Source organism: Apteryx mantelli, chromosome 3, assembly GCF_036417845.1.
Source record: "Apteryx mantelli isolate bAptMan1 chromosome 3, bAptMan1.hap1, whole genome shotgun sequence".
Taxonomy (NCBI): domain Eukaryota; kingdom Metazoa; phylum Chordata; class Aves; order Apterygiformes; family Apterygidae; genus Apteryx; species Apteryx mantelli.
In genome coordinates, this window is record NC_089980.1 from 24,958,923 (window position 1) to 24,981,886 (window position 22,964).

The 22,964-nt window shown below is 44.2% G+C and overlaps 1 protein-coding gene across 1 annotated transcript in view; it reads left to right on the top strand.

Annotated features, from left to right (window-relative positions):
• CAPN13 (calpain 13) overlaps positions 1 to 22,964 on the top strand; it is a 44,608-nt gene that overhangs the window by 474 nt on the left and 21,170 nt on the right. The window contains exons 2-10 of the mRNA XM_067294684.1: positions 8,705 to 8,774; positions 9,649 to 9,767; positions 13,491 to 13,624; positions 15,444 to 15,618; positions 16,484 to 16,552; positions 18,503 to 18,588; positions 20,014 to 20,088; positions 20,925 to 21,091; positions 22,602 to 22,750. Coding sequence (XP_067150785.1) covers positions 8,705 to 8,774; positions 9,649 to 9,767; positions 13,491 to 13,624; positions 15,444 to 15,618; positions 16,484 to 16,552; positions 18,503 to 18,588; positions 20,014 to 20,088; positions 20,925 to 21,091; positions 22,602 to 22,750 — 1,044 coding nt within the window. The remainder of the gene's footprint in view (positions 1 to 8,704; positions 8,775 to 9,648; positions 9,768 to 13,490; positions 13,625 to 15,443; positions 15,619 to 16,483; positions 16,553 to 18,502; positions 18,589 to 20,013; positions 20,089 to 20,924; positions 21,092 to 22,601; positions 22,751 to 22,964) is intronic.

Sequence of the window (22,964 nt, forward strand, 5' to 3'; positions counted from 1 at the left end):
TTGCAGGCCAGTGCAGAAGGGAGGGTGGTGCTATAAAAATGCCTCAGCCGGCAGTGAGGTTTACAAGCAGCCTATGGGAGAAGGCCAATGCTCACTACATGCCCTGATCTCTTGGGCAGGAGCTAACCAAACTCCAGACCTTTGCAGAGCCTATTTGTTCCAAGTTTTCCTCCCCAAGTCCTGGGGCTCACAAATTGCCCCTTCAGATCAATTTCCTGTCTCTCCTCTGTTCTGAAAATGAACTCATTCCTCTGTTTAAGTAAGTTTGCCTGAAGTAAGCGGTGACCTAAATCAATTATGCTGAGGTTTTCATTCTTGCTTTTGGTAAACATGTAGATTCTGACCTTCCACTGCTGCAACTCATGTGGCTTTACCCTTGGCTGTAGGTCTATATGGGTTTGCACTAGCTGTGACTGATGCACTCTCTTTTATCAAATGTAGCCAGCCCGTTGGTCTGTCAACTCCTGAGTCTGTCAGTTCAACTAAAGCTCCAGGGCCAAGGCCTGGCTACAGCTCCACTGGGTCATGGGGTCTAAATCTCTGGATAAGGCAGGTAGCTATGTTTGATCCTTCTCTAGCACTCTGACCTAGTCTTCTTTGCATTTAGTTTCCCTCGTATCCATCTGAGTTCATCCCACAGAGGTGTGAAAAAGCCTCTGCTGCTGGGAGGGGGGGTCTCAGATGTTCACGACCTCTGGATTTGTCCCACAGATCTAGCGATACTGGGAATAGATCCAGCTTGCTATGCACTCTGCTGCCATGCCAATTGCAAGATTGTCCTCACAATCTGTTCTTGAGGGAGTTGTCTAGCTAGGCTAAAAGATACCTGTAATTTCCCTAGGAAAGACTGTTTCATACCAGAATATGTCTCCCAGAAGGCAAGTGAAGTTACATCCTGCCTACTGTGTGACCAATTTAACCTATGTCCCTATTTTTCTCACCCACCACAACTAGCTCCCTCTGACATTAAAAATTTGTCTAGAAATGGACCTGGTCCTATTAATCTCTGAGCCTCTACCTTCTGAGTCATATAGTATCTAGTTACTCAAGTGGCAGATAGCAATTACAACTGCTGTCGTTGTTCCAGATCCAATATAGCAGTTGAGCAACATGCTGTTTCTATTTTACCTTGTACATTGTCAAGAGAATTACCAATTACGTTCAGAGGTTGGAGTCTTCATATGTGGTGGTAATGTATAAAGCAGAAAGAAAACAGCTTGATTTTCAAACAGCAGTACTCAGTGGTGACAGTTAGAAACAACTTGTTTTGACTTGTAAAGTGAGCCAATTTGATATGGGAGTCCCTGAAAGGGGAAACAGATCAGGAGCACCAAGATAACATTTTAAATGTCACTCTTCCTAATTTCCTAATACTGTGCAGTCGTTGCAATTTCCCATTAGATGTGAACTGCTACAGGCCATATTTTAAACCCCAGGCCCTCATTCTGTGTCCATTGAAATGCATGTGCAGTTTGTAACTGAGATTTTTGCATGTGGTACTTCAGGCATTGCTAGAGGTGGGGTTGAAAGTACCAAATATGGCAGGAGCTTTGTAGGAAAACCAGTATGTGATCCTGCAATTAGAGATTATATCATAAGAGCTCTGCAATTAACTGGTCTTTCTGTTCACCCATAATTTTGAAAAATGGAAGAGAAGTACTATTTTAGGCTAAACAAAAGTGTTTTCTATTGCTGGTCTTTTTTAAAGGTCAGTCAGAGGGAAATTCTACTCGAAAAGTTGTGTCAGATTTTAAAAAATGAGATGTTCCTTTGAAAAATGTTCAGAACAAACTCTTTCCTCATTTGATGCTTTTTCTTCACGCAAGAAATGGAATGGAAGAGAGGAAGTCACAAAATGGTGGTGCTCGGTGGTGCTGAATCTCCATTTTTTATTAATGAATGTTTTAGCTATTTCACTCTGTTCTAATCATAATGCATAATATCATGCAGATGTAGAAAGAAACTGAATTAGCATGGTCCAGATAATGTGAACTGTGGTGGTGTTAACTTCTGAATGTTTGACCTTGTAACATTAGTTATGTTTCAAAATACATACGTTTTGGGGAAAGAGGTTACCATTTATACAGTGATACCTTGGCTTTGTGACAGAGGTAGCCTTCCCACCCCCACTGTGCTAGATACAGTGCCCTTTATACACTTTGATAAGGATAGTCCCTGATCTGTGGAGTTTATGGTTTAAAAGGTAAAAATTGGCAAAGGGTAAAGTTGCTGACGGTGTTTCTTAGGGATACGCAGGTGTTCAGTGAAAGAGGTAAGAAGCAAAGCAGGGTCTCCCAGGGCACAGCCTCCTGTTCCTGCAGCTGCTCACTATCTGGCTCTTGGGAGCCTGTTGTTACCTTGACACCATAACCATAATCAGGCCTGTTGCCTCAACTGTTGCAGCAACCCTCTAAAGGCGATCTCTGCCTCAAAAAACAAATTTTGCAGCACATATTTATGCTAGCAGCTCCACACGCAGCCCCATGGTTTGCAACAGGGGTCTTTATGGAGTGAGGCAGTGCCAGGCAAGAGCTGGTGTATTTGTCTCATGTAGTCAGTGTTAGAGGAAGGGAGGACTAGGGTCTAAAAGAAGTCTCTTGGACAGAGGCTACAGAAAGAGACTGCTTAAATGTGAACATGAGCAAATGGCATGACTTGTGGCCCCAGCCAAGACTCAGGGAATTGTGCTGCCGCAGTGAGCAGCTAAAAAGTGTTGGGCAAAATGATACGGTCTGAGACAATGCTTGTTTGCTGGGAAAATTGATTAATTATTTGATTCAGTGATTGTGCAAAAGGGTTTGCTCACATTTTTTCCTCTCCTCCTCTGCCCCTTCCCAATGCAAGTTTCACCTTTACGGAACAATGTCATGGAAAAAGACAACTTTAATTCAGGAAAGAAATCAGGTGATGGTTTGAAGTTAGCCTAAAAACTTAGCTCTAACAGCGCAGGGGAAAAAAGCTATGAAAAAAATAAAAAGGAAAAAGAAATGTGGATTGTCACATGAACATCTTTAGGCAAGTTATAGGAAATGGGTAGTGATGACGAATGGTATTGCCCTGCACTACCTGCAATTCTGTCACTCTATGGGGCCATTTTCTGATATGAGGCAAAGCCACTTTCCAGCTGTTAATGGTGGCAGTTCACAGCTTTAATATTTCATAGTGACCACAAGGGTACAGAGGCCTTTTGATTCTGTTCAGTATTTCTCCTTGGCAAAAATCAAAAGCAATTCACCTTATTGTGTGTGTGTACATGCAATCAGTGTAATTGAATGGAAGCAGCATTTCCAGCCTGTCACTGCTTTTGCCTTTGCCTACTTAGCTGATTGAATCTGACCTCGACTTCAGAGTTAATATCTCTGGGCCGAGGAAGGTGCAGTGTGTCACCATTTATTACATCTGCCTCTCTGCATGTGCTTTAGACTTATCAAGGTTTATTTACACAATATCTCCAGGCTCTGCTACTTTTGGAAAGGGCTCATTGTGGGGGGAATGTGCACATCCCTGTTCAAGGGGAAAGTAGCACTTGTGACCTCCTGCTGACTCCCTCACTTTCCCGTTTCTCAGGCTGCCCAGTCAGGTAGCAGGATTATACAGCTCTGTTGGGCTGTCGGGGAATGGCTGGTAACGCTGTGCCACTTTGGAAACTTTAGCTAGTACCAAATGGTCTGACTGGGGAGCACAGCAAATTCTTGCTGAGCCTTAGCTTTGGTCCCTCCAAGCAGCAAGGCTGAACAGGTAGTAATCTTGTGTGCTATGTAGCCCACAGCACTGGCTACCTGCTTGCCTACATACGGGGACAAAACTAACAAACTAACACTACCTCAGTCTCTGCTGTGTTGCCTGGAGGGTTCCTGATTATGAGGAAGCAGAGGAAAGCTGTGTGCAGGGACATTGTCCAATATAAGCCGAGACTGGAAAATTTCAGGGCAGATGCTGTAATCTACCAGTGCTTCTAACATGGTCAGTGCTGAAGGACCCTGGCTTTGGGACGCCTGCTGCGGTAATGCCGATCCACACAGCCCTGGAAGATATCCCCATGTCGTACAGGCAGACGCCTCGGCAGAGCACACGATTCCTGCTCAGGGCATGCTCTGGGTTCATGTCAAGCTAGCGATTAGAAGCAGCAATTTCCAGTGCCTTGTTCTCCCTTTGCTTCCCTGAACCAAATTAACCTGACCAAGAAAATAGTTAAGGGGAACAGTGAGAGACTGAAAAGACCACTCTGACTTGAAGCCAAACAAAGCTGAAGCGTCACTGCTGTCGACATCTCATTGTTAGTTATGCCTTTTATTGACCTCCCTGCTTACAATATAGGGGTATGACTTGTGAGCACAATTCCCACTGCAAACACAAGCATAGATTATAAGACTTCTAAAGAAGCAGTCTCTGACAGGCTCAGTGTAGCCCTGTATTTACCTTTTTTGATGCAATTTTCGTTGTGTTTTAGCACTGAACCACACTAAACAAAGGGGGCTTGCCAGTGAAATCTGAGCTGGCTTTCGCTTCTTCTGGTGGTTTTTTGGACAGTAGTTCCTTCTCCAGCAGAACTTCACTCTCATACTCATGGGCACCTCACACCTCCATTGCAAGAGAGAGCTAGAGAAGAGGAGGTTTGGTTGGTTTTTTTGGGTTTTTTTTTGGGGGGGGGGCGGGGAGGGAACTGAGACTTGCTGTTTTGAGAATAGGAGATTAAGAACCCAGCTATTCTGCCACAAAGCAGGAAATTGAGTCCTGGTGGTGCAAGCAAACCCTTCAAGCTCAGCCTGTTTTTTCCCCTCTAAAGAAATGTCAAACAAAAGCAGAATATGAGTAAAAAAATAAGATGATTAGGCAGAACCAAAGGAGAGATTCCCTCAAGGGCTATTAAACATGAAAATGCAGAGAAAGCCTCCAGCCCATGAAGTTCTTTAGCCACCGAGCGAGGGAAGGTGGGAGGAGGTATGTGGGAGAGGTGCTAGCTTCTGCTTGTTCTGTTCTTCCACTCCTTTACCACGCTGCCAGAGACAAGGTATGGGAATAGCTAGACCTTTGGTCTGACCCTGCGCGGCTGCTCCTTTGTTCTTTCCTCCCAAGTTACTCCAAGAGGCCTATTTCTGTGTTAGTTATTCTGTGGAGGTTTCCTGTTGTTACTGGAGGTATGACATCATTGGCATGCCTGATGTTTTCTCGGCATACTGCTAGACAATGCCTTTAGCCCTGGGAACTGCAGTATCACATTTGCTTCTTAATCCAGAGCAACACTATTAAAGGCACAGCAGTTACTCTGAATTAAGATTTGTCTCGCTGAGAACAGAGTTTGGCTTCCGGTCAGCAGCAACCTTTTTTGCTATTTTAGTTGGTGTGCCACTGAACAGGTAGCTGTATGGCTCATGACAACAGGATGTGTTGGGAAGGTGGGGCTGGTGTACGAGGCAGTAACACAAGTGCAGTCAAAAGGAAAGACGTGGGGCTATGGCAGCAGCTGATGGGAATAGAAACAAGGCTGTGATTTCACTGTAGAGTCGCACTGATCTAACAGGGCACTAGCTCTGCAAAGAGTCATCTTCTGCCTCCTAACCCTTGCTGGCCTTGCGCCTGCACACAGGATTGTGCAATAGGCTGGATCAGTGAGAAAATCAGTGGGAAAGAAGCCAAGGGCAGACCACCCTATTGAGTAGCAACCTGCAATCAGACCAGTTTATGCTGTCCACGAAATCTTATTCTGTGCCTCCAATTTTCCATAAAGATCTTACACCGAGTCCTTTGCATATATCTGCATGAGACCTACATCTACACTACTCACCCCAAACTTCTTCTGAGTGTTTGCTGAGGACTTGCTTTTCCTTAAAGAAGCCAAGCAATTATAAAAAGAAAATGAGAGAGAAAAGTGTACATATGGGGCTCTCTCCTTCCACCACTCAAATTAATCCTCCATCCTGACCTTTGGATAAGCAGTGCTTCCATGGTAAGACCATTCACTAGAGGATGGACTGATTTGTCTTGAACATTTTGTCTTTTATTTTGAATACATAATGAAGTTTTCACTGGCCAGGGAAAGCAAATGATGATAGGTTAGTCCTGGGGGATGAGTTCAGGCAGAGCAGGGACTTACAACACATATGACTGCCTTAATCATTGTCCTCTTAAATATTCTGAGAAAAGACTACCTGCCTCTTTGAGTTCCCTCTTTTTTTCCCCCTCCAAATAAAATTGAAAAGTCTTGGAGAAAATTCCACAAAGCCTCATTATAATGAAACAGAGCACTCTTTCTGGACAGGCCTCGAACTAAACCTGTAGTTTCTGTATTTGTTATGCAATTTGAGTGCTAGTGAATTGTGAGACCTGAACATTTTGTTTGGGGGTTAGTTATGTACTTTGCTGTGTTGTGTAATAATAGACAATAGTTTCCGGTGTTTTATGGCTGCTGTATTCTTGCCTTTGAAGGAAGATGAGTTGGTTGGAGTCTGCCTGCCTGCCCTCCTTCCTTCCTTCCTTCCTTCCTTCCTTCCTTCCTTCCTTCCTTCCTGTTGAGAAGGCCCAGATTTTCAAAGCACTGTACCCATCACAGGTATGTCCCCACTAAGCTTTCAGAAACCCTCTGCACTTACTTTGGGCTCAACAAAGCATCCTTCAAGGAAATAGGTGTTCCACCATTGACTTCAGGGGTTGTTAGGTCATACTCTCTTTCAACTCTTCTGAATATCTGGTCTTGCAATGTACCACCACCACCCCTCCTGCATTTGGTTCTGCTTCTGTTTGTCTCCTGTCCTTCCTTGGCTCAGACCCAATTGCTTCCAACTATCTCCACTGAAAGACCCTGCTGCCTACATATCCTTTTGAAGCGAGCCAATGCTGCCTGTTTCCCTTGAGCCCACAGAGCTAATCACAGAAACACAAATCATACTGTCATTGCCATTTCTGCCCTGCCATTTCTGACTGCAGCGCACAAAGCAATGAAAACTGCTGCCATTTCAGCCAGAAACACTTGTTTCAAGTGACCTTGGGACCTTACCTTGTGTTTGCCACAGTGTTTCTGCAGAGAGATGGATGCTGAGTAGGGGAGCACAGGCCAAGTTCAGAGCCTTGTTGTGCAGCTGACTCTCTCCTGCTTACGGGAAGCTTTGAATCAGCCCACATGAGAGGGGCAAGACAGGGAAACAGAGGCACAGAGAAGAGAAAGCCAGGACCGATGCGGAGGGGCAAGGAGAAGGGCTGACAGCTATTGCTCCCCTGTATGGTGACCAACCACTATGGCTGGTGACTGCCACCTCTTAGGTCTGCTCCCACCCTGTGGGAACAAGACCCTTCATCGCAAGTCGCCAAAGTACTGGGGTACGTGTGCATGGTTGTGTGAAAGCCATGTGCAGGCTTTCTGTCAATGAAGATGCCTGCCCAGGCTGTTCTTCCCTGGTGTCAGCTCTGCTGCAGGAGCATGATCCTTCCACCAGCCTGGAATGGCTGCCTTGCATTGCACCTTCTCCTGCTGGAGGAGCTTCTTAGAGGGGTTTGATCACTGTGAAGCCATTTCAGAAAACTGACAGTGTTTGCTAATGCTGAGCTCATGCAACTGTGTGAGTCACATTGTGTGCTGGTCTCATGTTTGTGCAGCGTATCAAATCAGCTGGGGAGAAGAAATGCCAGGGCCTGCTTAAGGAAGAGCTACTGTATTATTTTCTTATTCAGATGTTTTTTCTCCCGCTTACCTCTTCATTTCCTTAGGTATGCGATGGCTTCCCTATTTAGGGCTGACTGCTCTTTAAAAACAGATCCTTAGCCAGCGAGAGATGTGCCAAGGGTTATGCACAGGGGATGCTCAGGCCCTTCCTACCTGAGCACTCAGATATCCCAGGCCAATAGCTGATGCAGGTAGAATGGCTTGAGTTTCTGTGTGCAAGGCCAAGCTCTGACGTGTTTCTTCCTTCAGTGCCCAGGCAAGACTCTCTGAATGCAAGGAAAATTCTCCCTGAATTAAAAATAAAAAGTCAGCCAGGGCTGTGGGATTTTGCAGCCAGAGATTAAGCCCCCTTTCTATAGCTTCCTCACCAAAAGAGATGAAAAGCAGTCCAGGCAGATCTGTATTAGTTGTGCATGAATCACAAAAGAAGAGATTCAGAGAGCAAAACATTCACATCACCAGTGCTAAGCTGAAGCACAACCCCTGCTCCACTTTCTTTGGAAAGCTCTCTGTGTCTCTGCCCTCCTATCCCCCAGGAAACTGTATGTTTTGGCAGCCTTGCTCAGAGCCCCTGCTGAAAAGTGTCAGTAGCGTTAAAGAAACACACATAAAAATCCAGCGAGTGCCCAGCCACAAGTTCCCATCCCTGGGAATAGTTGAATGGACTAACGAAGAGATGTCTGAGTATCTCCTCTCACTTCATTGTTGGAGGCACCAAAGTATCAGGGCTCAAGAGAAATGGTTTTCCTCTGGGGAAAAAGGGTGAAAAGGTGACAGTAACACCACGAATAACCACAGGGTGTCTTTCAGTTTCAAGGCATTGTAATAACCTTAATAAATTCCTCTGAGATACCTGACTGTGACAGTGGCTGATATTCTGTGTGCCCACATGAAGCAGAGTTCACAACTTTTTGCAGCTTATCCATCAGGATTTGCAGACTACCACACCAGGGGCTCATCGGTGAGGCAAGCAATCTGCAAGGGCAGGAACATGCTGCTTGTAAGGGCTGGGCACCCACAATGCTCTTTACATTTTTTTTCTTTCAGGAGCTTCAGAGAAATCCCCATTTGATCGTGGACGGAGTTAGCAGATTTGATATTATGCAAGGAGAAATAGGTATGGTGGTATTCCTGTTTTGGAAATCAGCACAGGGCAATGACCTGTGGTTGCTTTGCTATGTCATGAGTGCTTATTGGAAAGTTGAGGACAATGGTGGCTGCAGTAAATAAACAACTAGTGCAGGTCACTCCAGACCGAACAAGTCCATACAGAATTTATTGCAGATGTTTAACAAGATTCCCAAATTCAGCAGCTCTAATCCCTGTTGCTTTAGTTATATGGCACCTGCCCTCTCTGTATATAAAGATAAGCGTAGAAAGGGAGGCCCAGCTAAGACCAGGCAGAAGGCCACACAAGGGTCAAATGCAGTTCTAGGGTAAGCAGGCACAGCTCCAACATGTGCAGGACTGAATTTTGTCTTTTCATCCCATTGTCTCCATCTGGTCACTCTCGGTGTTTTCTTTCAGAACTCTTCACTTTTATGGATGTTTCTCTCCATTTTCTCTGATACTTATGCCCAATATTTGTCTGCTTGCAGTACTAGTTCCCATAAGCATGTTTGTCTTTGGGGGTAGCTCTGCTCCAACAATTCACTGTCTTTCCATTTCTCACCCCCATGAGAGGTTTGTGAAACCTCTTTCTAAACCTGCAGGTCTCAGCATGACCATGTAGGGTTGGAGAAGCATAAAAGCAGAAACGGATGACTATGTGGCAACACAGTTCCCAAGGGACATTGCTGCTGAATGTTGGGTGGTGGTTCAGTGTTTTGGTGGGAGAGAAGGGAGGACAGAAGAAAACTTGTTTCTTTTAACAAGCTGATTCTTAGACATCTTAGATGTTGAAACCCTGTCTCCTAAAGAGTTATTTATTTACCACAACAGTGGGGCAGTGAATAACTGATTGAATATATTTGATTCTTCTCTTCCTTGAGGTGACTGCTGGATGCTGGTTGCCCTGGGCTCCCTGACGCTGCAGAAGAGATTTTTGGAAAACATTTTACCAAAGGATCAAGGATTCCAGGATGATTATGCTGGGATTTTTCATTTCCGGGTATGTATTCTGTGCTGTAGTGGGACTACTCTGACTTGGCTGGATGGGTTATACAGAGGGTCCAAACTGCAGTCCTAGATGTCAACAACTTTCAATGTTTTGTTTCTTCAGTGCTGATGCCCAGCTCAGAATTTTGCGAACCCCAGATTTGATAATAGGCCCCTATGCTTCAGGCATAGTCGAACTTTAGGGAATTCGAAGCCCTTTTCCAAAAGTTATGACTTACGCCTAGCTCCAGAGGTACAGATGCCAGCTATTCAGATGGATTTGTGTCCATATGCATTTTAAATGGCTTTCTGACACCTGATTTAATTTGGACTGTTGGCATCTGAGTTCTTTATCTATTTGGACTCATTTTCTATTTCTCCAAATGCTTCACCTTCCACTTTTAACTGGATGAACTTGCTTGAAATTACAAGCCCTTTGGGACAGATCAGAGGAACTGGCTTTTGACATTTTAGAAATAGATTTGATTTGGACAGAAGAGCAAAGCTCCTTAGTAAATCTCACTTTCTACCAGTTCTTGTAATTCTCTGAATCATCCAGGTGGGTGACTGGGGTACTAACTGGCAGGCCCTGCTTGCTTGTATCTGAGAGAACCAAATATCACATGGGATTAGAAGAACATGCAGTCTCATTAAGTCCCAGAAGCTAAATTGGAGGCAGAGAGAATCACTTGGCCATTCATCATCACCTTTTTTCACAAATCTGTTTTGTTGTATGCAGTTCAGTACTAAGCAAAGAGCTCTAGCAGTGACACTTCTTTGACCCCCTGGAGCTCTCAAGTAGCAACCCAGGAGGATTATCTCACAGTCAATCTAAATATTCCTGTGTTCCTTTGCTCCTTGGAACACCAGATGTTTCTGGCTTGGCACATTTCCAGCATGCAGAGGTGCATTATGTAAGATAAACTAGCTGAAGGGACACCAGTCCTGCCTAAAACACATTAAAAGGATGCAAGCCAGTTTTTCTTTCATGAGATCTTTGAAAAGGTAGGAACAATTCTTAAATCTTAAGCAGTATAAATACCTTACAGTATTTGAAAATGTTTTCCCTGTCATCTCATCTGCAAATCAGTGCAACTGTTTCTGGCTTTCCTCAAGCAATAAACCCCTGAGAAAGCTACTCTGAATGGAAATGCCTTCTCGGAAATGCCTTTCAATTATTCCATCAAAGATATTTTACTGCCATCCACAGGCTAAGCTGCTGGTCCTCAGTTCAGCGAAGGATCACAAACAAGGCATATCATATGCTAATATAAAAGTTTTAGCTTACAACTTTTTCTCAACTTTTTGTATCTGGAGCACATTGCCTTTCAACAACATGAAGAGCTGCTCTGGGCTTCCTGCGTAACCCTGACTATTCAGCTGCAAGAGTTAAGAGTGTTAAGCACTTCAGCAGTGGTACTTAAGATGGTGACATTTTTGCCTGGGGAATAACTACGATGATAACATTATTTCACCAGGAATTAACTGAGTCCTGTGTTTGCACAGGAATCACTTTATCTAGCACAGAAGCTCTGATGTCTCCAAGAAAGAAAGTGCCAGGCATTGTGACAATGAGCAGCAGCAGCTTGACCTTGGAAACTAACAGAAATATTCCTCAGGAACTGCAGAAAATTATGGCAGAATGCATCTGCTCAAAATGGGGGTGACCTGCCTCTAGCCTAGATGTCCCTGCTCTCAGGAAGAAATTGAGGAAATCTTTAAAGACCACAAGTGGTCAAGACCTCAGTTTTAGGACTCATCCAAAAGGCACCTCCCAATACCATACCGTCAGTTCTACTCTGCAGAAGAGAGTAGTTGAAGGGCATGGGGTTTTCACCTTACTTGCTTCTGGAAATTGATTTCTTTAAGAACCCTGTCAAGGGAGGGAAAAAAAGAGCCAAAATAGCAACAAAATGTTCCACCCCGACCAGCAGCACCCTACTGTGTTGTCATCTTGCATCTCTCCATTTCTTTTTCTTCCTCTTCTAAAACCAAGAAAATAAAGTACCGATTTAAAAGGGTCACTATAGAAGTGGAAGTGAAGAACTTCCCTCTTCGCAGCCTGCCTAAATAGGGCTTTGTTCAATCTACTGTCATGCTCCCAGCTGCAGTACCTGAAATCCTGAGAGTATCAAGGCAGAAATTTTGTGAAGAGGAATTTCATGACGAACCATTGCAGATTGGCTCTTCCTCTGTTACGCTCACAGTTCTGGAGGCATCGTAGGACTTTCCATGAGGTTTCTCATTCACTTTCTGGCCTCCTCTGACCTTGCAAGCTCGGATGAGACCATGACCTGAAGGTTTGTGGTAGTCAGGGTGAAGCAACTCTGTTTATTCAGCCAAAACAACAAAAAAAACCCCCACAATGCTATGGTCAGAAGGACTCCCTGCTAAAGACCACCAAGGAATCTGGCTTTTAGAAAAATGCCACTCAGGGGATTCAGACTGCACTAATCCCCACAGACAGCTCCTTATTGTTCTCTGCAGGTGTTTGCCCATCATGTTTGCACTTGAAGTGCTGCTTGAAGGCGTGGCTGGATGTCACACCTTTTCTCCATACAGACCTGTTGCCAGGTGTTGACTGGTGACCTTGGGAGGCACCTCAGGTGACCAAAAGGACAGCTCCTTTTGGAAAGGTAGAAGTTCAGATCTTTCCAGTCCTTGCATATCTCTTTTTCCAATAGAGGCAACTTTGCGACAGGCTTTTCTTCCAACCCCACTGTCCTGAAGTCAGGCAGAACTCAGGCCCATCCTGCAGCTGGGTTCGGAGCCCAGCTCTGCCTCCTCTCGTCATCAAGGCAGAAAGCAAGTGGTCAGGGTGAGGCAGAAACACTAGAATGATCAAACCTGCTTTCCCTTGAGCAAACTGGAAGCTGCTTTGCTGTTCCTGGCAGATCAGCTCTTGTGTTTTTCTAACAGAACAGCTTATTTGGGGGCTTTTCATTGACCAAAGCCATGGAAATAAAATCAAGCTAGACTAAATCTATTGCTGGCATGATTCCATTGGAGTCCTTAGCATTACTGCAAATAAAAGCTTGGCCTCTTATGATTGCAAATCATGCTAAGCTACATTAATCTGCTAATGACTCTGGAAATGGCTCCTTTAGTTCATCCCCACAGATTTCCTTCCCTGCCTTCTCCCTTGAAAGGTTGCATCAGCCGGATCAGCTGGAGGAACACCTGTTCTGTCCACATGCTGGAGAGTCTACCTGCATCCTCCTTATCTATCAAGGAGATGGATAACACCTCAAAACAATCTTTAGTCACTACACTGTCCCTGTCCATGACAGCGCATGTCAGAGTCTTAACTGAAACACAGAAAAAGGAAAATCTAGAGACTGGATCATGGCAGAGGCTTTCTGGTTAAAAGATGTGCTGCAGGGAAAAATCCAAGTGCAACTGAGGAATGAGGCTTACTGAATTGTCTGCATGATTATTTTTTATCATCCTGAAGGCTTGCTATTGCCCAATAATATTAGCATTAGTTTCCCATGTCATATCTTTCCTCACATTGTTTGCAGAACTGCTTATATTTCCAATGACTTCCTGTGCCACTGAAAAATCCGGCCACTTGGTAGCTTGTTTAACAATGTAGAACATTAGGCTGAAACAGCTCAGAACAGAACTTGCACATATCCATGCTTTATATTCTTTCCTGGGCTATTTCAGGATGCTGTTGCTTGACATGAATTTTGCTCTCAAAAGAGGCTCATTCTTTTCTCCCTCTCTCTTGCAGTTCTGGCATTTTGGAGACTGGGTGGACGTAGTGATAGATGACCGGCTGCCTTTGCTGAATGGGAGATACCTGTCTGTACATCCTCGGACATCAAAAGAATTCTGGCCATCCTTGCTGGAAAAAGCATATGCCAAGTAAATATACCCAGTCTGTTCTTCAACCCAACACTGACTGCTTTATATGCTTTTTTCACTGTCTGTTTTACACAAAGCACACGGGGGGGGGGGGGGGGTGTTCAGGCCCGCAGATGCATGTGTTGTGCTGTGCTTGTGTAAGGGTCTGTGGCTGCCGACAAACACAGGGCTAGTGTAAGCTGGAGACGTAGGTCTTGGACTGAAGATCTAAATGTGTTCAGTCCAACTCTGAGCTGTTAATGTCTGAAAATTAAAATGACCAGAGTAATACCTGGTAACACAGAAGGGCTGGGCTTCTCTTCCTTATTTTAAGCAAATTTCTTTACCTCTTTCCCTCCCATGTTTTTGTTTGTTTAAAGCTACAGACTATAAGCAGGGATTACCTCTGTTTACAGTCGCTAATCAGGGACTACATAGACGTTGGGACTGGACAATGAAAGGAATCATGACTGAAGAACATGCCCAAGCACAATGCATGCACTGCTGTGAGTCTCTGATCAGCTCTCATTTAGCACAGACAGCTCCAGCTCTTAGCTGAGGTACCCAGAGTACTGCAGGGTTAATGATGATTAATAAAGAAATAATGGTTAATAAAAAATCCTCTGAGGAGTGAAGGGATCAGCATGTGATCTGTTAGTATCCATAGCACTGTCCATTATTAAATGAGCTGAAGCGAAATTACTGTGCTAGGGGAAGGTGCAAAGGGGCTGGGACTTGGAAGACATACCCTACATCTAGCAGGTATAATCCGTGCAATGCAGTAAGGAGGGGCTGGACAAAAGATTTTGTCAGAAATAAGCAAACATTAAATCAAGGTTTGAGTGACTCGGGAATAGAATGCGTTTTGCCCTAAGATACCTCAGGAAAGTTGACTCAGGAGTCAGTATCAATTTGCTGCTTAAGATTTTAATTACAAAGTAAACCAAAACCCAATTAAATTAAAGTTGCAAGAAATGCTGTTTATGAGATTCCCATTTGAGAAGTTTTTCCCCAGTGTCCATGACAAATTCCTTTCATCAACATAGGACAAGGACAATCCTTCAAAATACAATTAGCCACAGACTTCATTCGATTATGTTCATTAAATACAGTGTGTATGGTGGGTTTTAACGGCATGCTCTGCCTGCTCTAAGTACAGCATGTTCTAGCTTATTTGCTCTCTCAATAAAAAGCACATGATAAGAACACAAGGATTGTGTTGGTAATATTAAATTATTGTCATATTACTGCACTCTAGCAGAGTAAATTGGGATCACAGCTGTAAACTTGCTTCTGTCTTGTTTTGAGAGCATAGGCAAATATCTTTACCTCTCATTTCTTCCTATTTCCTGTTTGCAAAAGGAATACTGGCCATCTTTATAAAGAGTCATGACAAAGTATAACACAAGAACTAACAATTTAGCTCACCAGCCCTGAAAACTTCCATTTGAGCTAGTTGCCCTTAGCTCCTTTTCTGTTCAAAAGAGAAAAACTGGATATTTTAGGGTGAGATTCAGCTCATCTCTCTTAAATGTCTGTGTAGGCATGAGATGCACCAGATTATTTCCTATTGTCCGTAAATGATTCTAGACAGCTGTCTCCAATGTGGATAAATACAGAGAAAAAAGTGCCTCTTTGCCTGATTCATTCCACAGAGCATGTGTTGTGTCTGGGCATGTATTTCAGTCGTGTTTCCTTTCATTACCTGGCCTCAGTGTCTACACACCCCTAGCTTCCCCCATGCTCACCACCTCACTGTGGGTGTCCATCAGGGAGACTGTCACTGTGCATTGTTTGTTAAAACACAATGTAAGGACTCATTAACTTCTCTTTTATTCAGATTTCGGGGCTCCTACCAGAACTTGCATGGAGGCTACATTTCTGATGCTTTAGTAGACTTCACAGGTGGAGTCCAAGTACGGTTTTCATTAAAGGACCCGCCTTCTGATCTGGAGGAGATACTGAAAGCAGCTGACAGATCACACTGTCTGATGGGGTGTAGCACTTCAGGACAGGTAAGTCCGAAGGCCAGGAGCATATTTACATAAGTGTTGCTCTTTTGAGAGGAACAGATCATGCATACTTACTCTGTATAATAGTAACAGTTTATGGATGCCTGGAGAAATCTTAGAAGTAGAAAGCGGATAAGGCTCTGCAATAAAGAACATAAAAGAGATAAGGCAGATATAGAACTAGGCAGTCAGAGAGAGTCCTGTTGATGCTCTCCTGGCTAATTCCATTGCAACAGAGTGGTATCCTCCTGAAGCAAGACTAATTTTGGCCTCATGACTTTGCAATAAATTTCTAGAAAGGCCAAAATGCATCTCTCTTCTGCAAGGGGGTGCTATGATCATGATTTGCAGGCTACTGGTATAATGCTGGGAAGTTGCAAAAGGCTTTGTGATGTTTAGCAAGTATCTTGCTAAAAGCTTGCTAAGGGTTTACACAGGATGTAAGGGAAGACCACAAAGTGTGTGACATTGCTCCCATAGTGCCTGGTTCATCAGGACACAATGCTCTGCTATTGCAAGCAAGGCAAGGACTAGCCCCTCAGTTCAGGTGGCTGACACTGGACTCTAGGCAGTAGGGAAACTCTGGGGCAGTGATCCAGCCCAAGTCTTCCTGCAGTTGCACCAGCTGTGGACTGTTAAAGAATTTGCAAATATGTCAGGACATGTAGTTTTGTTAAATTTGCTGTACTTTTTTATGGCTACAGTGGGAACAACTATCATCTCTCTCAGGAGCCAGTATAGCTGAGATACTGACGTAGACAAAAACAAGTCTCTTTTTCTGCCATGTCAAATGCCAGTTCTGCAAGTTGATGGTCATACCTTTGCAGTGTGGCAGAGAGCTAAGGGCTGTGCTTTCTCCCTTCTGCAGCTGCGGAACATAGAGCTGAGGAATGGGATCGTGCAGGGTCATGCCTACACTGTCACAGGAGCTGAGAAGGTAAGATCGGGGATCTGTTCCTGCCCAGTAGTTTCTTACTTGCAACCACCGCTGCAATGTGGAGGGCAGTCACACTGCTGTTTCTGTAAGGGTTATTTTAATTAACTTTACACTTAGGAGGGAATGTTGCATGGATTTGGTCTGAATTCCAGTACATTCCAGCATGGCTTGCAGGAAATGGAGGGATTTTGATCCAGTGGGAAGAGTAAGGATGTCAGAATCCTATACTGTAATTTTTCCTAATGGGAAAATGCAATTTAAATTCAAAAATCAGTTTTTTTCAGAACTCTTTGATGAGTTAGAGCAAAACAGAGAGCCCATACAGCATTTCTGGGGATTTTCATGCCACACTGACACTTAAAAATTTCACTCTTCTGTTTTCGATATAGAAGAGAATAGAAGTGTTGGCTGAAATTCTGGGATTTGTCACAGGTTGCAAATCTACATTTGTTCAGATCAATCTCAAGCTGCCAAAAATTGCCGTGTGAAAAGTTAAGAACCTGCTAGTTCAAGAACAGCATTTCTCCACCTTTTAAAGCTGTTCTAGTCATGAAGAATGTCTCCTGGCCAAATATTAGTATTGCCTGTCTGAAAAAAGGACCAATTTATCACAGAGAAGATAAAAGAAACAAAGAATTTCTTACAACCAAAAGTGAGAACACAGTTTGCCCCAACAAGCTGTAGTGCACATGGGGAGTGTTATAGCGAGCAAGGCAAAGAAGAAAACCAAACAACAGGCAAGCTGTCAAGGCAGCTGCAATGCCTTTTGATCCAGGAACTTAAAGTACCTCAGAAAGGGAACATTGTTTTCCCTAAATTGTTCTCTCTTCTCCCCCTCTATTTAGTGGTTTCTGGTATGAGCCTGGCTTTGGTTCATGAGGTTTGATTCTTTTGATTATGAGCCTCAGGCCCTCCGATGCTTGGTGTCATAGTCAGTATATTTCTTCTCTGAGCACACTTGCTTGTAGCTGAGAGCCGAGAGCCAAGAGGTAGGGTTGGGGTTGCCAGGCTCCAGGGAGGGTCCCAGATGGCACTGCCCAAGGAGGGGATGGCAAGGATCTCAAATATTGTCGGAGAGAGGAGCAGGGTATTTTAGCTTTCTTTTGCTCACAATGTGTGCACAGAGGAGAAACAGGCTCTCCCCCACCTCACAAGAATGCCAGGGCATCCTAGGGGCGTCCTATGTGGAAATGATTTGAGGCTGGCCAGAAGGCCATGCCTTTTTATCTGGGAAGAGTCTGCCACAGGATTTGTCTCCAGCACTGTCTGTGTGCTTGAGGAGAGCCAGAAACACCACAAAGTGCCTGCTCCTCCTTTCCACTTTCACCACTCAGCTCCGCTGGCTAAAGTGAGCTGCTTCTGGCTTAAACCAGTGACAGCAAGAAGGGAAAAACACCCAGAAACTCCAGCTGCTGCAAACCACAAGTCCGACTTCTTTAGCAGAAAGCACTATGTAGAGAAACTGAAACCAGAAGTCAGAGGCTGAGGTGATGCACTCTTGGGAATACCTCAGAAATAGAAACACACATTGTATTTACCAATGGTTCTCCATGACAGCTATCAACATTTATACACTCCGCAGTTTGGTGGCCTAGTTCTCCAAAGTCCCTGACTTTGCTGGCTCACAGCATCAGCTGTGCGGAATGGGCAACTGGATTTTCCCAGGGCTGTTGAAGCCATGTGGCGTGGCAGGCACGTTGCAGCTTCCTCCCGTGTCAGCCTGCTGTTCATTGTCCTCAAGAAATAAAAACGGGTGCAGTTTTCTCCCTCACATCATTCCTTTACAATGCAGCAAAAGACATTGATTTTTAGTTGCAGCCAAACAAGACAGAAGTTAAACCAGTCCTCCAAGGTATAGAAGAAGATGCATTTTATTACCTATCCCTTCACTGAATATTGTGATCATGGAAAGCGGTGACTATAGGTTTTTTTGTTCTTTCCCTTTTACAGATACGCTACAAGAATGGCTGGGAGCATATCATCAGGATCTGGAATCCTTGGGGTCACGGGGAATGGAAGGGCCCCTGGAGTGATGGGTATGGCTTTAAAGCTTTAATCTCATAAGGAGAATTAGTCTTTTATAGGATTATTATAAAGGCGCTCTGCCTGGGACCCATGATAATGAAGCAGACGTTTCTAAATCAATTCATTTATAAGCCTTACTTCCATCTGCAAAGCCACTGCCCACAGAAATCCAGTTCAGACCTGGGAATATTAATGCAGCATTGATTTTATGTGTGCTCCTCACTAAGCCTAGTTCAGGTATTTCTTTTTGTCTAAGCGTAGTTTTTCCAGTGAATAATTCCAGATAAGTCTTGGATGAGAGAACAGTTATCATCTGAAGTAAGCTCTGGACACGCTCCCAGCCCTGGCTGGCTGCTACTAGAGAGTTGTCCTGCTGCAATCGTGCATCTGCCTTCCTGCCCTCTTTCCCCTCCCTTGAGTCTGAATCTGGGGAGGTTGATAATTAGCAGAGTCCCTGAGAGTAGGACAGTATTTTTATGTGGTATTGGACACAGAGAGACAAAAAGGGCCCTCAGTTATTGCAAAAACAAAGTGCCACTGGTTGAACTGAACTGCTCTCTTGGATCCTGCATGCAGCTTTGGAGAGGCAAAGAGTGCTTTGTTCTTGCATGTACAAGCTAACTTCTCTTCCCAGAAGATAATGATACAGAGGAAAGACTGCAACAGTTTTTTGGCAAAATCAATGTTGGTTTCCCAGTGGAACTTCATCAAGTGTTTTGTTGATTAGAGAGATGTACAGGTGTCACCCTTATGTGATTTAATAGCAAGAATCTCACCTTTGCTTGGTACTAGGATCATTTATAACTCCTCTGCTGAGAAAAAAGCCAGGCTAGCATGCAACATCTGGATGGGCCAGTGGGTGATGCAGGCTGGGATAATAGCTATCTGCTCAGACAGTACCCTCCCATTTTTTGGAAGGGTGAGCTATAATCCTAACTGTAATTGAAATGTCAGTAGAGCGCATTCACAAGTAAACTGCATAAATCAATAACTTATTGATTCATGCTCTGTTTATTTATCTTACACTCTGCAGAAAGTACAATTATCACTTAATTATAAACCTGCTGTCTAGAAATAACACAACTGACTGGCTAATGTGCTCTCTGCATGGTGATATAATATCAGCACTTAGGAATGCTAAGCCTCAGTACCTCGCTAACCTCTTAGATCTGGGGGCGGGTGATCAGGATGCAGAGGGCAGGGGCAGGACTCCCCATCTGTGAGTGTGTGACTCAAGGGCAGTTATAGCAAGGACCAGCACCCTGTTTTCTGGCCTTGGCTAAAAAGGTATTGAACACAGTCCTGTTTCCAACATGCAGTTTGCCTGTTTCTCCTGATCCCTCACAACTTGACAAGCTGGGTAGATGAAGGGATAGGCCAGGGAGATGGAAACTTGTGCATCTCAAAACTGCTTGTTGATTTGTTCCTGTTTTCAGTTCTCCTGAGTGGGATCATGTTGAGCCTACAAACAGAGAAGCCCTCTGCAGAAAGAAAGATGATGGAGAATTCTGGTATTTTCCTGTTGATGCTTTCATTTACCAGGTTTTCTGTTGGCATTCATTATGGAACGGGATCTGCTAGGCATTGGTTTTCTCTGCTCTTAGTAATGGTTCCAGAACACCACTGTGTTAGCCCTGCACAAACAGAAAATTGGAGGTTTTCCAGGCCCCATGGTCTCAAAATCTGACAGAAGGCAGGAAAGGAAACAGACCAAGAGAAGTGGAGATGGCCAAGATTATGCAACAGGCTGGTAAAAAGTGAAAGAATTGAAAATTCAGCTCCCCGATGCCTGGTTATTGTGTCATGTTGCCCTTCCCAGTAAAGTAACAAGCTTGAATCTCAGATTGATTGCTATTCAGAGGGGATAGGTGGCTGAGCTTACACGCTTGACTGGTCTGAAGATGCTTGTGGCTTTTCACAGCCTCTGGTTACTCTCAGATCCAATTCAGCCATGGGTGAGCCCTCCTTTATAAAAGCTATTAGTCATCAGAAAGTGTACATTTGCCCAGTGAGGCTCTGAGGGCAGCAGGGGGAACAGCAGGCTAGTGCGAGATCAATGCTGAAGGCTTGAACCAAGCTTGGATATGGGGCAGGACACAGGGCCACTGTGGCAGAGATGCACAGGAGACAGAAGGGCTCCACCTGGCACTATTGAACATGCCCAGTAACTGCACTGGGGCTTTAGGGTGGCTTGAATGTGCCAAAAGCTCAGCTCTTCTGCAGGGCGTCAGCCAGCTCAGGTACAGCCTGCAGGGTCTACTCTGTAACTCCTTTGGAGGACATTGCAGTTGAACATGAATAACTGGCTGGCATCTCAGACTGAAAGGTGAGACCTTCTTCTTTGCAGGATGTCCTGTGAAAACTTCCAGGAGCACTTTTCCTGGCTGTATATATGCGACAGCACCCCGACGTTTTTAGACTTTGGAGATCAGAACCGCACAACATGGTCTGTGGACAGGCACATCTGCCGGTGGAGTCCAGTGCTCACCACAGGCAGGAACAACTATTCCCCTGGTAATAAAAGCCCACTGCAATCACCCTGTCCTCTCTCCTCCTTTCCTCCAGTGCTTACACTGAAACATTTGCTTTGATTCCCACTTTGCAGAAATATTGATTGCCAGTTATTAAAGCCTGCTCTTTCCCATTACAGCACCTATCAGCTAAAGAGGCAGAAACAAAGCAGCAGCACTGGCTGCTGAGTTAAAACAGAAGAGCTGTGATTTAGAAACCCTAAACTCTTTAAATCAAAATGTGCTTGTCTGTCTTTCTTTGGTCAATTGCAGTAGGTGCTACTAGGGACCTCATTATAAAGTCTGATCTGGCAACATATGTGGCTGGTTTCTCAGGGCGAGTAATATTCTGAAATTAAATGGATATGAAATGAAAGAATTCTGCTCCAAGCCTCTGTTTTGGAATGTAGAAAATCCTTTGAGCAGATAAGACTGTTGGCTTTGCTGCCTGTGCCAGGACTGTTTTGGCATTGCAAGCTCTGACTATTATTATTATTGTTATTATAGTTATTGTTGTTATTATTTTATTTAATTTTACTTTTATTGCTGCTGCATCACTTTGGGGGCTTTGTGATTTTAATCTAAGATGATGGCATTTGGTCAATGAAGGAGCTGCTTTAATCTGCAGCATTGATCCCTGCCTCAGCAGCAGACAAGTTTATACTTACAGGTTCCAGTCTTCTCATAACCCTGATCACCATCTCAGGGGATGATAATAAAACAGTGCATGTGATGCTGTGCACTGAAGACACTGGAACCCATCAGAGCCCAGGCTGGGTGACAAGCTGGAGGTGTTGAACTGAGAGCATGGGGAGGGAGTCATCATCCTCAGAAATGTGTTTTGCCACCAACCCTCTAGTTGAGTTCATGTCCAAAAACAGTCTTGGGCTAAAATGCAGCTTTCAAAGCCAAATGCCATAACTACTGGCTTAAAGTCTAGACTGGTTTAAGCAGATGTTGCCACCTCAGTTCTTTGCCCCCAGTTTGAGCATTTTGCTGTTGCTTATCAGTGACACTTCCTGTTAACCAAGAAGAAGCCATTTCTTTCTGGCCCTCAACACTCTGTCTTTTCCATGACAAAAACTAACAGAAGGAAAAGAAGGATAGCTTGGCCCATTTTATCTTTGTCTTTTACGTGCTGTGATTTTCAAGCCACAGCCCTTTTCTGCTCAGCCACTGGATCTGCCCAGGGGTTGAAAATCACTGCTCTCCTGTCTCAAAGAAGGTGTACCATGTAGGTGAAACACATGGTGGGGGGTTGGGAAATCTCCATGACATTTATTACTTTGCCAGAGATTTCTAGAATGATTAATGGCCAGTTAGTTTAACTCCATATGCCTCAACCCCCTACTGATAATGTAGAGACTGCAGTGCTCTATTGTATCAAAAGCATCTTGGAAAAGGAACTGCCTCTTCCTCCGGGTGTATATAAGCAAGATGTAACACAACAGACTACTAAGGGGACATCTAAGCACTATTATGTGACCACTACTAATATAACAACACTTTCTTAGCAGGTGCACTTTCGAGGAACCCTCAGTGTTTCTTCAAAGTGACAGATTATGACCCAAAAACCTATAATGTGGTCATTTCACTCATACAAAAACATGCTGATAATACATTGGATGCACAGAAACTGAAGATTGGCTTTTTGATCTTCAGGGTAAGCAGAATCAGGCATCATGAACACTGTTGTTTTCTGTGTGGCTTATTTTACCTATAAATGGAAATGAAGGACTAAATTGCCTCTTGGGCTGTAAAAAGGAGAGCAATCAGTATTTTGAGAGAATTTCTGGATGCTTTCTATGTTAGAATGCCGGAGGAAGGGTAAGGTTAGGCAGTCTTAGTCTCATTTCTTCATATCTCAACAGAGGGAG